This window comes from Artemia sp. Qi Xiang Cuo, chromosome 3 (genome assembly GCF_049724085.1).
Source record: "Artemia sp. Qi Xiang Cuo chromosome 3, ASM4972408v1, whole genome shotgun sequence".
Lineage (NCBI taxonomy): Eukaryota > Metazoa > Arthropoda > Branchiopoda > Anostraca > Artemiidae > Artemia > Artemia sp. Qi Xiang Cuo.
This window is the reverse complement of record NC_142796.1, coordinates 29,648,626-29,661,600: the sequence shown is the minus strand read 5'-3', so window position 1 is coordinate 29,661,600 and position 12,975 is coordinate 29,648,626. Positions and strand designations below refer to the sequence as shown.

General features: G+C 38.4%; 1 protein-coding gene across 1 annotated transcript in view; it reads left to right on the top strand.

The window, feature by feature from the left end:
• Nucleotides 1-9,701, top strand: part of LOC148953977 (uncharacterized) — a 136,865-nt gene extending 127,164 nt beyond the window's left edge. Inside the window, exon 7 of the mRNA XM_089086058.1 lies at nt 9,418-9,701. Coding sequence (XP_088942184.1) covers nt 9,418-9,633 — 216 coding nt within the window. The 3' untranslated portion in view covers nt 9,634-9,701. The remainder of the gene's footprint in view (nt 1-9,417) is intronic.
• The last annotated feature ends 3,274 nt before the right edge of the window (nt 9,702-12,975 follow it).

The following is a 12,975-nucleotide window of genomic DNA, read 5'->3' as shown; positions in this document are numbered from 1 at the left end:
GTGTCTGTGTCGTGTCTGTGTGTCTGTGTCGTGAATGTGTGTCTGTGTTGTGTGTGTGTCGTGCCTGTGTGTGTGTCGTGTCTGTGTGTGTGTGTGTGGTGTCTGTGTTAGTGTGTGTCGTGTCTGTGTGTGTGTCGTGTTTGTATGTCTGTCGTGTATGTGTGAGTATGTGTCGTGTGTATGTGTGTGTGTCGTGTCTGTATGTGTGTGGTGTGTGTGTGTGTGTGTCGTGTCTGTGTGTGTTCGTCGTGTCTTTGTGTGTGTGTGTCGTGTCTGTGTGTGTCTGTCTTGTCTGTGTGTGTGTTATGTCTGTGTGTGTGTGTCGTGTCTGTGTGTGTGTTTGTCGTGTCTGTGTAAGTGTGTGTCGTGTCTCTGTATGTGTGTGGGTCGTTTCTGTGTGTGTGTCTTGTCTGTGTGTGTGTGTCGTCTCTGTGTGTGTGTGTTTAGTGTCTGTGTGTGTGTGTGTGTTGTGTCTGTGCGTATGTGTGTCTGTGTCTGTGTGTGTGTGCGTGTCTCGTGCGTGTGTGTGTCGTGTCTGTGTCTGTGTGTGTGGTGTCTGTGTCTGTGTCGTGTCTGTGTGTGCGTGTCGTGTCTGTATGTGTGTTGTTTCTCTGTGTGTCTGTGTCGTGTCTGTGTGTCTGTGTAGTGTATGTGTGTCTGTGTAGTGTCTGTGTGTGTGTCGTGTCTGTGTGTATGTCCTTTGTGTGTGTCTGTGTCGTGTCTGTGTGTCTGTGTCGTGTCTGTGTGTCTGTGTCGTGTCTGTGTGTCTGTGTCGTGAATGTGTGTCTGTGTCGTGTCTGTGTCGTGCGTGTGTGTGTGTCGTGTCTCTGTGTGTGTGTGTCGTGTCTGTGTTTGTGTGTGTCGTGTCTGTGTGTGTCGTGTGTGTCTGTGTGTCGTGTCTGTGTGAGTATGTGTCGTGTCTATGTGTGTGTGTCGTGTCTGTATGTGTGTCGTGTCTGTGTGTGTGTGTCGTGTCTGTGTGTGTACGTCGTGTCTATGTGTGTTTGTGTCGTGTCTGTGTGTGTCTGTCGTGTCTGTGTGTGTGTCTTGTCTGTGTGTGTGTGTCGTGTCTGTGTGTGTGTTTGTCGTGTCTGTGTCAGTGTGTGTCGTGTCTTTGTGTGTGTGTGTGTGTCGTTTATGTGTGTGTGTCGTGTCTGTGTGTGTGTGTCGTGTCTGTCTGTGTGTGTGTCGTGTCTGTGTGTGTGTGTGTGTGTCGCGGACCATTTAGGAAGTGTTACCAAAAGTGCTGTTTTTAGTGCTATATGGCACTTTTGGATGGTAAAATTGATAAAAAGCATGTAGATATGAGTAATAGGTTTAAAATCAGCCTTTCCGGGATATGCCTTAAAAAATGAATGCATCATGTTAGCAAAAATAGTGGATTATCTGAAAAGTAATCATAAGAAGGGACTAACCCTGTGTGTGTCTCTGTCTGTGTGTGTGTCTCTGTCTGTGTGTGTGTCTGTGTGTCTATGTCTGTGTGTCTGTGTGTCTGTGTCTGTGTGTGTGTCATGTCTGTGTGTCAGTGTGTGTGTGTCGTGTCTGTGTGTGTGTGTCGTGTCTGTGTGTCTGTTTAGTGTCTGTGTGTTTGTGTGGTGTGTGTGTGTCTGTGTCGTCTGTGTGTGTGTGTGTAGTGTCTGTGTGTGTGTCGTGTCTGTGTGTGTGTGTGTCGTGTCTGTGTGTGTGTGTGTCGTGTCTGTGTGTGTGTCGTGTGTGTTTGTCTGTGGTGTCTGTGTGTGTGTGGCGTGTGAGTGTGTGTGTCGTGTCTGTGTGTCGTGTCTGTGTGTGTGTGTCGTGTGTATGTATTTGTGTGTGTCGTGTCTGTGTGTGTGTCGTGTCTGTGTGTGTGTCGTGTCTGTTTGTGTGTCGTGTCTGTGTGTGTGTCGTGCCTGTGTGTTTGTGTGTCGTGTCTGTGTGTGTCGTGTCTGTGTGTGTGTCGTGTCTGTGTGTGTGTGTTGTGTCTGTGTATGTGTGTGTCGTGTCTTTGTGTGTGGGTGTCTTGTCGTGTGTGTGTGTGTCGTGTCTGTGTGTGTGTCGTGTCTGTTTGTGTGTGTGTCGTGTCTGTTTGTGTGTATGTCGTGTCTGTGTGTGTGTGTGTCGTGTCTGTGTGTGTGTGTGTAAAGTATCCGTGTGTGTGTGTCGTGTCTATGTGTGTGTGTCGTGTCTGTGTCTGTGTGTGTGTCGTGTCTGTGTCTGTGTGTGTCGTTTCTATGTCTATGTGTGTCGTGTCTGTGTCTGTGTGTGTGTCGTGTCTGTGTGTGTGTGTGTGTCGTGTCTGTGTCTGTGTGTGTGTCGTGTCTGTGTCTGTGTGTGTCGTGTCTATGTGTGTGTGTGTCTTGTGTGTTTCTGTGTGTGTTGTGTCTGTGTGTGTGGTGTCTGTGTCTGTGTGTGTCGTGTCTGTGTGTGTGTGTGTCGTGTCTGTGTCTGTGTGTGTCTGTGTGTGTCTGTGTCTTTGTGTGTGTGTGTGTCTGTGTCTGTTTGTGTCTGTGTCTGTCTGTGTCTGCGTGTGTCTGTCTGTGTCTTTGCGTGTCTGTGTGTGTCTATGTCTGTGTGTGTCTGTGTGTGTCTGTGTCTGTGTGTGTCTTTGTCTGTGTGTGTCTGTGCCTGTGTGTGTCTGTGTCTGTGTGTGTCTTTGTCTGTGTGTGTCTGTGCCTGTGTATGTTTGTGTCTGTGTGTGTGTATGTGTCTGTGTGTGTGTTTGTGTCTGTGTGTGTGTCTGTGTGTGTGTCTTTGTCTGTGTCTGTGTCTGTTTGTGTGTCTGTGTCTGTATGTGTGTCTGTGTGTGTGTGTGTGTGTGTGTGTGTCTGTGTCTGTGTGTGTGTGTGTGTGTGTGTGTGTGTCTGTGTCTGTGTGTTTGTCTGTGTGTGTGTCTGTGTCTGTGTGTGTGTCTGTGTGTGTCTGTGTTTGTGTGTGCTAATAATGTTTAATTTATTTTTGGTTGAAGGCCATTGCAAGGAAAAACAAGATATTCTATGGAGCTTCCTTCTGCTCGGTAAAAAAAGAAGTTTGTTCTAAATAATGTGCTCTGAATCAACAGTTCAATTTTTCTACCGTCCAGTAATCTAATAAAATAGGTTTGGTCTTATTTTAGCATGGAAAAAAATTCACAAAGAAGAAAATAGTTAGGGTGACATTGTAGAGGTAAGACTGACGGTACTCTCTCACTCTCTCATTTCTGCTTATACTTTGTATGAGCGGAAATCAATAACACCAAAAAGAACAAGACAAGAATACATTGTTCCCTTTATGCAAAATCTTAACTATTGGGCAATTTTCAAATCTTTGTGGCAAATGAAATTTGAGCTACCAAAGGCTGCTCAAGTGTTACGCAGAATTTTTTACTCCGATTTATTTTTATAATAAACACCTCTGCTTTATTTTTAAAATAAAATCTCTTCAGTATGCACTCCAAGGTCCTTAATCAAGTGAGAATGATTGAATGATTGCTGCTTTAATTCTCGCAACTAATGTTCAAGAGCCATTAGTTAATACTTGAACCTCAGTAAAAATAAAAAAAAATTTTTTAACTGGACATATTGCATGTTTGTTTGCACATATCTACGTTAACATTATATTTAAAAACCACTGTACACCCATACTTGGGCAATAGCTTAACACTTAATGTTTTTTTATTTTTTATTTTTTTTAGCCAGAGAACATAGAACGAATGACATCTTATAAAAAGAAAAATTTTCTTTATGTACTACCATCCATTCTTAAGCAATATCTTATAAAAAAAAATGTGCTTCTACTATCTCTTCAATTTTGTTCCCTTTCAACTTTCTACAGTTACTCTCGAACCTATAGTTGCTCTCTGAGCATAGTTTATGACATTAACTGGTATTATTGTTGTTTTTTTTGCAAACCAGAATCGCCCTGCCTAAGTAAAGAACGATGTTGGCACGATGTATTTTTTTTTTTTTTTTCCTTCCATAACAGGACACCTCGTATCGAAGGAGTTGTCGGAGAAATTTGAAAAAATGCTCATTCGATTGGAAATTGGAACGGCTAGCGCCCTTTTAATAGTCGAAAGGGATTAGAAGGCAACTAACACCTCTTGCGCGCCCACCATTTCCCCAAACACATCCAATCAAAATTTTGGAAAGCTATTTTGTTCAGCGTAGTTGATTTCCAGATCGAAATTATGTTTTTGAGGAGGACACTCCCCCAAAGCCGTCAGGGCAAGTGTTTTGAGCTATGCCCTGGGTGCATATATGAACGATGTTGACAAAATGTATTATTTTTTTTTCTTTAGACCAGCGCACTTTGTATCGAAGAAGTTGTCGTAGAAACTTCGAAAAGGGTTCATTCAATTAAAAATTGAAGTGGCTTCAATTTTTAATTGAATGAATCCTTTTCCACGCCCACTAGTTCCTCAAACACACCCAATCAAAATTTTGAGACAGCTATTTTATTCAACGTAGTTGATTTCCAGTATTAAGTTGTCTTTTTGAGAAGGAGACTCCTTCATAGCCCTCAGCCTAAGGGTTGTAAATTATTCCCCGTGAGTATACACGATTTTTAAAGGCGTTTTCGTAGAAACTTCAAAAAGGCTCATTCGATTGGAAATTCAAAGGGCTAGTGCCTTTTTAATAGCCAAAAGTCATTGTATAGTAAGTAAGTAGTAAGTAAGTATGACGGCACTAGACCCTTAAGGTCAAAACCGGCGGTGCTGATTTCTGTTTCGTGGCCCTTCAGCCAGGAAGTGCAATGGTGGGTTGGGGGCCAGCCATCCTGTGCTTTAGAAAACCTTTCTAAAATACGTTTCCTAGATTTTTCCTTGTACACTTTGATGTCAGGGTTGACTCCGGGTAAACTTACTTAGTAATATTAGTGATCCAAGTCATAGAGTGAAATAACTGGCCACGCCAGGGATTTAACCCGTGCCCCTTGGACAATAAATCGTCAACCCAGCGCACGTCCATTTAGCCAGGATGGCGTTCGATCCAAAAGTCATTGGAGGGCAACTAACTCCCCTCTCACGCCCACCTTTTCCCCAAACACATCCATTCAAAATTTTGAGATAGAATTTTTGTTCAACGTAGTGGAAAGTTCTGGAAATCAGGTCTTTGAGGATGACCACCCCTCCCCCCCCCCCACGTTCCTCAGGGCAAGGGTTGTAAGTTATGCCCTGTGGGCATATAAGGTTTTCATAGAAAGTGTTGTCGTAGAAACTTCAAAAAGGGCTCATTCGATTGGAAATTTAAATGGATAGTAACCTTTTTGATAGTTGAAAGTGATTGGAAGGCAATTAACACCCTTTCCACGACCACCATTTCCCCAAACACATCCAATCAAAATTTTGAGATAACGGTTTTGTTCAACGTAGTTGAAAGTTCTGGAAATTATATCTTTGAGCGGGACACTCCCCCACAGTCTTCAGGGCAAGGGTTATAAGTTATGCCCTAGGGGCATATAAGGTTTTCATTAAAATCTTTGTTAGTAGAAACTTGAAAAAGGGCTCATTCGATTGGAAATTAAAAAGGCTAGTGCCATTTTTAATAGTCGAAAGTGTTTGGAGGGCAACTAACCCCCCTCTCACGCCCACCATTTATCCAAACACATTCAATCAAAATTTTTAGATAGCCATTTTGTTCAACGTAGTTGAAAGTTCTGGAAATTAGGTCTTTGAGGATGACAATCCCTCCCCCTCAGAGCCCTTAGGGCAAGGAATATAAGTTATGCCCTGGGGGCATATAAGGTTTTTATTGAAAGCTTTGTCGTAGAAACTTGAAATTATGTGCATTCGATTGGAAATTCAAAGGGCTAGTGCCCTTTTTAATAGTTAAAGTGATTGGAGGGCAACTAACACACCTCTCACTCCGACATTTTCCCCAAATACATCCAATCAAAATTTTTAGATAGCCATTTTGTTCAACGTAGTTGAAAGTTTTGAAAATTGGATTTTTAAGGATGACACACCACCCGCCCACAGCCCTCAGGGCAAGAGTTGTAAGTTACGTCCTGGGGGCATATAAGGTTTTTATACAAAGCGTTGTCCTAGAAACTTCAAAAAGGGCTTATTCCATTGGAAATTGAAATGGCTAGTGCCCTTTTTTATAGTCGAAAGTAATTGGAGGGCAACTAATCCCCCTCTCACGCCCACCATTTCCCCAAACATATACAATCAAAATTTTGAAATTACCAATTTTTTCTACATAGTCGAAAGTTCTGGAAATTATGTCTTTGTGGATGACACCCCCCCCCCACACACACACACACCCTCGGGGCAAGGGTTGTAAGTTATGCCCTGGGGGCTCATGAGGTTTTTAATAGAAAGAGTTTTCGTAGAAACTTCAAAAAGGGCTCATTCGATTTAAAATTGAAACGGGTAAAGCCCTTTTTAATAGTCGAAACTAATTGAAGGGCAACTAACCCCGTCTCACGCCCACCACTTTCCCAAACACATCCAATCAAAATTTTGAGATATTCATTTTGTTCAACGTAGTTGAAAGTTCTGGAAATTAGGTCTTTATAAGGCTTTTATAGAAAGTTTTGTCGTAGAAACTTCAAAACCCCTCATTTGATTGGAAATTGAAAGGGCTACTGCCCCTTTTATTAGTCGAAAGTGATTGAAGGGCAACTAACCCCCCTCTCAAATCCACCATTTCCCCAAACTCATCCAACCAAAATTTGAGATAGCCGTTTTGTTTAACGTAGTTGAAAGTTTTGGAAATCAGGTCTTTGAGGATGAGAACTCCCCCAAAGCCCTCAGGGCAAGGGTTATATGCCCTGGGGGCATATAAGGTGTTTATAAAAAGCTTTGTCGTAAAAACTCAAAAAGGGTTCATTCGGTTGGAAATTGAAAATGCTAGTGCCATGTTTAATTGTCAAAAGTGATGCGAAGGCTTGACATTTTTATAGTAAAGATCGATCTGGGTAAAATGTATTATTATTATTTTTTTTTTTTTTTTTTTTTAGACCAGGGCACTTCGCATCGAAGGAGTTGTCGTAGGAACTTCAAAAAAGGCTCATTTGATTGAAAATAGAAAGGACTAATGCCCTTTAATAGTCGAAAGTGATTGGAGGGCAACTAGTCCCCCTCACACACCCACCCTTCCATTTGCCCATTATATTTAAAAACTAAAATACAAATGAATGTGAATTGTCAGTTTAATATACATATACTGATATTTAGTAATCAAAATGTTAATATTATTTGATTTATTAAAGTTATGAAAGTAAAACATTTATATTTTTTCAGTAAAGCGCAAATTATGTTCTGGCCTTGGGAAGGCATAGGTATTTTGAGCCCTACTCACGTTAATTTCTGCTCATTTTGAGTTTGACTCGGTTATTTATTGTCATTTCTGTTCGTTTTGGGTTTCATTTACTTATCAATGATGATTTGCGGTAGTTTCACGCTTGGTAGATTATTTGATTTTATTTTTTGCTCATTTTTGGTTTAATGGAGTTCTTTACTTCTCTTTGAAAAACTTATTGTGTGGAAAAAGTTTTTTTAATTAATTTAATAAAAGAACAGTTCTATAGAAGTTACTTTGTTTTGCACAACTGCTATTGCCCATTAAATCCGTGTCGTGGCTTGTGAGACTACCTACCCAAGACAACAACAATTAATGCAGTATTGAGCATGGAACTACAAAATCAGCAAGACGGCAATATGATGAGATGCTAATGCCATCCTACCATATTGCAATGACAAAAATTCATTTTTGATCAAGATTAACTATTTAACTCACTAGGATAAATCCAAATTGGTTACCATAATATAAGTACATGCACAAGCGGGAGTTCTTCTGACCTGGTGCCCCTTAATTTCAACACCTAGCGATTTTCCACAGTATCGCCCGCATTTTTTGGTATGCCTACATAATTTGCTTGTTTGTTTCTTGTGGGGTAGAGTGTGGGTGGATAGGTTGGAACACCTGTTCCAAATACCTGTTTCAAAGGGACCAATACTTTCAAATGCGCGAAAAAACATGATCTTTACCCCATTTTCAGCAATAGTTTTAGTTTTGAAGTGTTCTACGGTTTTTTTGTTTTTTTTTACCTCAAGCCGACATAGCCTTCAGGGCTTCCAAATGACACCTCCGATACCCTGGAAAAATTGAAGTGGAAAAATTTTGAAATATTTTGATGAGTTTAAAATGGTTTTTATGAATATAAAAGTTCTATATCGCTTCATATCGTTGTAGAGCACAACAGGAAATGAGGTCATTCTAAAGTGCTTGTCGTGTTTTGACATTTCTCGGTGAGACTATAACGTTTATAGAGAAGGTCAATTAGAAATCATTGTATTCTGTGTGGCCAGGCGGGTGAAAAGTGTCCTTCTCTTTATGTTTGAGGGTGTACCCGCTTCCTACACATTCACTTGTTACGGAGGAAGGTTTAATTTATTCTGATTTTTTTCACACTTAATTTTTAAATGAAGGCCCTCTAAAGAAGGAAACTATTATATCATTAATATCAAATGCTTTTCTTACATGTCATCCAAAAAATGCGGTCGCACAGTATCATACTTTTCTTATATTGTCTTCGTTTGTGGAAGAACAGTGATCCTTCCACAAATTCCTTCGTTTGAGCTATATCCGCACTTTCCTGGTATCTAGACATCAGAATATTAGACGGGAATCTATATCGTTTTTGTCAATTTTGGGGTTTTATTTAACTTTTCAGTATTTCTCCCATAAATATCGTTGTAGTTAAACTTCAGAATGTATTCCTTACTAAAACGAATCACAAATTAAATTCGTTATAAAACAATCACTCCTGGTGCTGTGACTGATTCATCAGCAAAGTTACCATATGCATCCTTATTTATTAATTTTTGTTCAAGAACCATCTTACGCAGACACTTTTTTTAATGCCATTTCGAAACCTTAAACTGCAATTACTCAAAATTTGTTTATTTCAGGCAATATATCTAGTATTTTATGGTGGAACTATCCTGGATCCTAAAATTCAGCATTTAAGCATGTGTTTAAAACAGAAAGTATTAAAAAAAACACAGCTTATTTTGTAAATTAAGCTTAAAACGGTACACCAGGATCTTACTCTAGGGGATGTATAACCTGGTTACATGTAAATGCTTCTTTATAGGGGAATTTGAATTTTCCATTTTGCTTCATATTATTCTAATTTTATTAGGAAAATAATGCACCGCGAAGGCTAAGCGACTTTGTTAAAATAGTTTAATAATGCCACTGAACATCACGCCCGCCTTAAAAATTCAAGATCAAGTTTCAGATACTGAAAGGCTATTATTAAGCCTATTTGTGTCAGACATGGTAGAACAATAGCCGGTTTCATCGAATGGCTCTTGGATCCACTATTATACTATTCCGTATTGATTTTGTTCTGAAATGAAATCTTTGGACTAGAGCAAAATTCTACGTAGCTTAATTAGTGGTAGATACAAAGCTTGGTGCATTGATTTTTATTCTTTTTTTTCAACAGGTGGATTCCATCCGTAATGAGCTGATAAATTTTCAAGTAAAATGTTCCAACAGGGGACAAAATAGCCAAAAAAAGAATTTGTCTCTTAGTTGGGGTAGAGATGAGTCCATTTATCAAACCCCACTGCAATCTCCATCAGAGGCTTTTGTGTTTTCTGCAGCTCCAGTTGTATTGATTACACCCCCTGAAAATGGCAACACGGAACATGTAATTTAAGCTGTGCCTTCTAGGAACAAATTCGTTGATATCATGGTAAACTTTAAGTAATGTTGTAAGAATTTTCTTGGAATAAATGAGTCATTTTAACCTTTTATTCGTTTCGTTTTTTTAGTGGTTATTTCGAAACTTTGCTACAAGCTTCTTCTCGTAATATTTTTTGTAGATTCGAATTAGTAAAAGGTAAATAATACGGAATCGGATGTCACAGTCTCTAACGGTTGTGCTGTTCTCCGTTTCTTGCTCCTACAGCCAGGAGGTACAATGGGGGTTAAGGGGCCGACCATCCTATGCTTTCACAAACCCTTCCTGTTTCCCTTTCCCAGATTTCTCCAGATACCCCTTTAAAGTTGGGTCGACTCTAGCTTAGCTTACAGAGTCATCTATATTTCTGTCCTCAAAAAAACAACGAATTCAAAACATTATTGGTTACCTTACTTCTACGCTAAGCCTAGAATATTCATCTTAAGAAATCAAACTTTGAGCACCAACCGTTAATTTAGCCCATGTTTCAGACCTAGGTTAGATGTATCTTATTTTGGTAGAAATGTTTAATTATTTTCTGTCCGACTGTTCTATCCAAGAACAAGCTCAAGTTACTTTTTGATACTCCCAAGATCTTAACTGCTATGTACCCAGCTGTTCAATACATTTTGGGGGAAAATCCAAGTCATTAAATTTAAAATCAAAAGAAATAATATTTGTTAGTATAATGGCTTGCACAATATATTAAATCTAGATATATATATATATATATCATAGGAAAAACCAACTAAAAGTAAATATTATAATAAATGAATGAAACAAAGACTGACGGTTCAACACTAGTTCAAACATTTTACTGCTAAATAAAACTAGAAGTTTGGTCCAAACAAAAAATTAAACAAAAAGAGTAAAAACAAAATAAAACTAAGAACCAAGGCGAAATAATTTCTTCTTAATAAATAGCATCAACCACGGTAGAGAGGGACATCCAAAATGGGAATGAATTCTAGACTGCAGCAATTCAAAAGACAGTATTTTACCCAGCATAAATTTTGCAAGAGTTTGGAAATTTTAAAAGTAATTTAACAAAAAGTTTGAAAAATATTTTTGGGTTAATCTAAAACTGTTAAGCCGCATTTCTTAGTAAAAGGATGTTTTTTCCATTAATGGTAAGACAAAAAAAAACTATTTCAAAGTTTGCAAATTTCGATAATTGCTGTAAGCAAGAAAAAAAGAGATACTTCTACATGTATTAACACAAAAGGGAGAATACTAAACGAATCAATAAAGCTTGCTTTGCTTTAGAAGATAAAACATGGATCTAACTTTCTGAAAATTACCATATAACGCCAAAAATATCATGCAACGGTTTTTTAATCGCTACATCCATACTCTTGATCCTGTCGGAGTTCGCGCATAAGGTTTTCCAATGAAGCAAAAAAAAATACTAAACTCTAAACCTTCGATATAACTAAGGCAGTTGTAAATTTTCCATTTGTTCTATTTGTAATATATACATGGAGAAACGGAATAAATCTTACCAGAAATACAGTATTTATATTGGTGACATCTCGTTGGGTACCCCTGACTCGCTGATACATCCTACACAAGAACCATCACTACATAAGAAAAATAAAATGAAGGTATTTGGGAAGTATTTTTCTGTTCAGTACAAACAGAGCAAGTCATTTAATTGATTGAAAAAAAAATACATTTGGAAATTAAAGTTTATTTGTTAACAAGCAGCAATGTGATATGCCATTAATTATTCAGTTTAATGTATTGAAGTCGCCAAACGAACAAAAAGTAAAACAAAGTTAAATCAAATTTTCCAACGTTTATATTTTCTATGTTCAGAAATGCTTTCAATTAAGTATTAGGAGCACTTTAGCGTAAAGTGCGGGCTTACTTTCACAAACAGTGCAAGTCCTGTTCGCTTTGGGTTTCCATGTTGCTAATTTTTTTCACTTGAAGAACTATTTCTGTTTTAGTTTAATTCTGGAACATTATGACCCTGAGCTGTTTTTTTCCAAAACCAAATAAAAGTAATGATAAGTTTTCTGGATTATACTAACCAAAGTTTACTTATAATCGGCAATAATTGGCACATCGACATCCATCGGTACATTGTGAAATCTGATTTTTGATCGTGAGGTTTTCGAACAAACCATGGTATCTCATGATAAATTGGTAGGTAGGTTTGTACTGACTGGGCATATTTTGACCCTTCAAAGCTATACTCTTTTGTCCGACCGTCTTTCTTTGATTTAAGAGTGTAACAGAGGCATACGGTAGCATTTAGAAGAACCTTTCTTTAAGGGCAGTAAGGGCGGTATACAAAAGAAAAAAAAATTGAAGCAAATCTTCCTCTATGAAAATGATTCTTGCTGTGTGTGTGTTTTTTTTCTAGTCTTTTTTTTATCTCAATTCCATTAATTTTTTTTCAGTAAGGCAATAGTGTCCAATAGAAATTTCTTTTGTGGGGCGTTTAATCAAAAAGGATATGAGATATCCGGGAAGTAAATTTGGACACTAATTTAAGTAGCAGGGAGCTCAAGTTTGCTTTCTAGCTATGTTATTGAATGTCTGACCCAAATTTAAGACAAAGCTCCTAAAATTAAGACAAAGCATTTGACAAAAGATTTGAATATTGTGGACTGAAATTGACGTGATAAGGCTACTATAACATGAAGGACGACTGCTTAAGATGTCAAACTGTTTTTGCCCTGCCTTAGGAAATTTTTAGCTGACGATTTGCCAAACAAATTTTGGTAAAATGAATCCAGCCAGGTCGTGGAAAGTGAAGCTGGAAACAACATTTTTGGCTTAATTTTCAAACAGGCCGAAAAAAATGGAAGCATATGGCTAAACTAAAATTGAATGAAATGGCTACATTTAGGAAAGAAGATTATTGTGGCATGAATAAAGGAAGTACAGGCTCATATTCCAAAGTGCAGGTAAGCTAGTTAGGTGTATTGAATTCAAAATCTGAAAGCCGGAATTCCAGAGAATCCAGGATATAAAGCTGGTCTTACTGCTTGGGTTAGTTGGATTTTGCATCGCCCATGACACTTATTACTTGAATTACTTACATCCATGTTAAATATATTTAAATCTTACGCTATAATATACATTTTCCACTAATGTTCGTGCTCAAAGTCTCGTCTTTGCTTTCCACTTTCTTGTTTTCTCTTTCAAGTAGTTTTTGAGACGTGTGACCGAGCAGGAAAGTGTTTGAGAATCTCACGAAATCGCTCTTTTTCTAGCTTGCACTTTTTTTGAGTGTTCAATGAGAGCTAAAGAATTAATGTTACGGCAGGTGGACAGCATTACTTATCTTGGTAGTATTATTAGTGA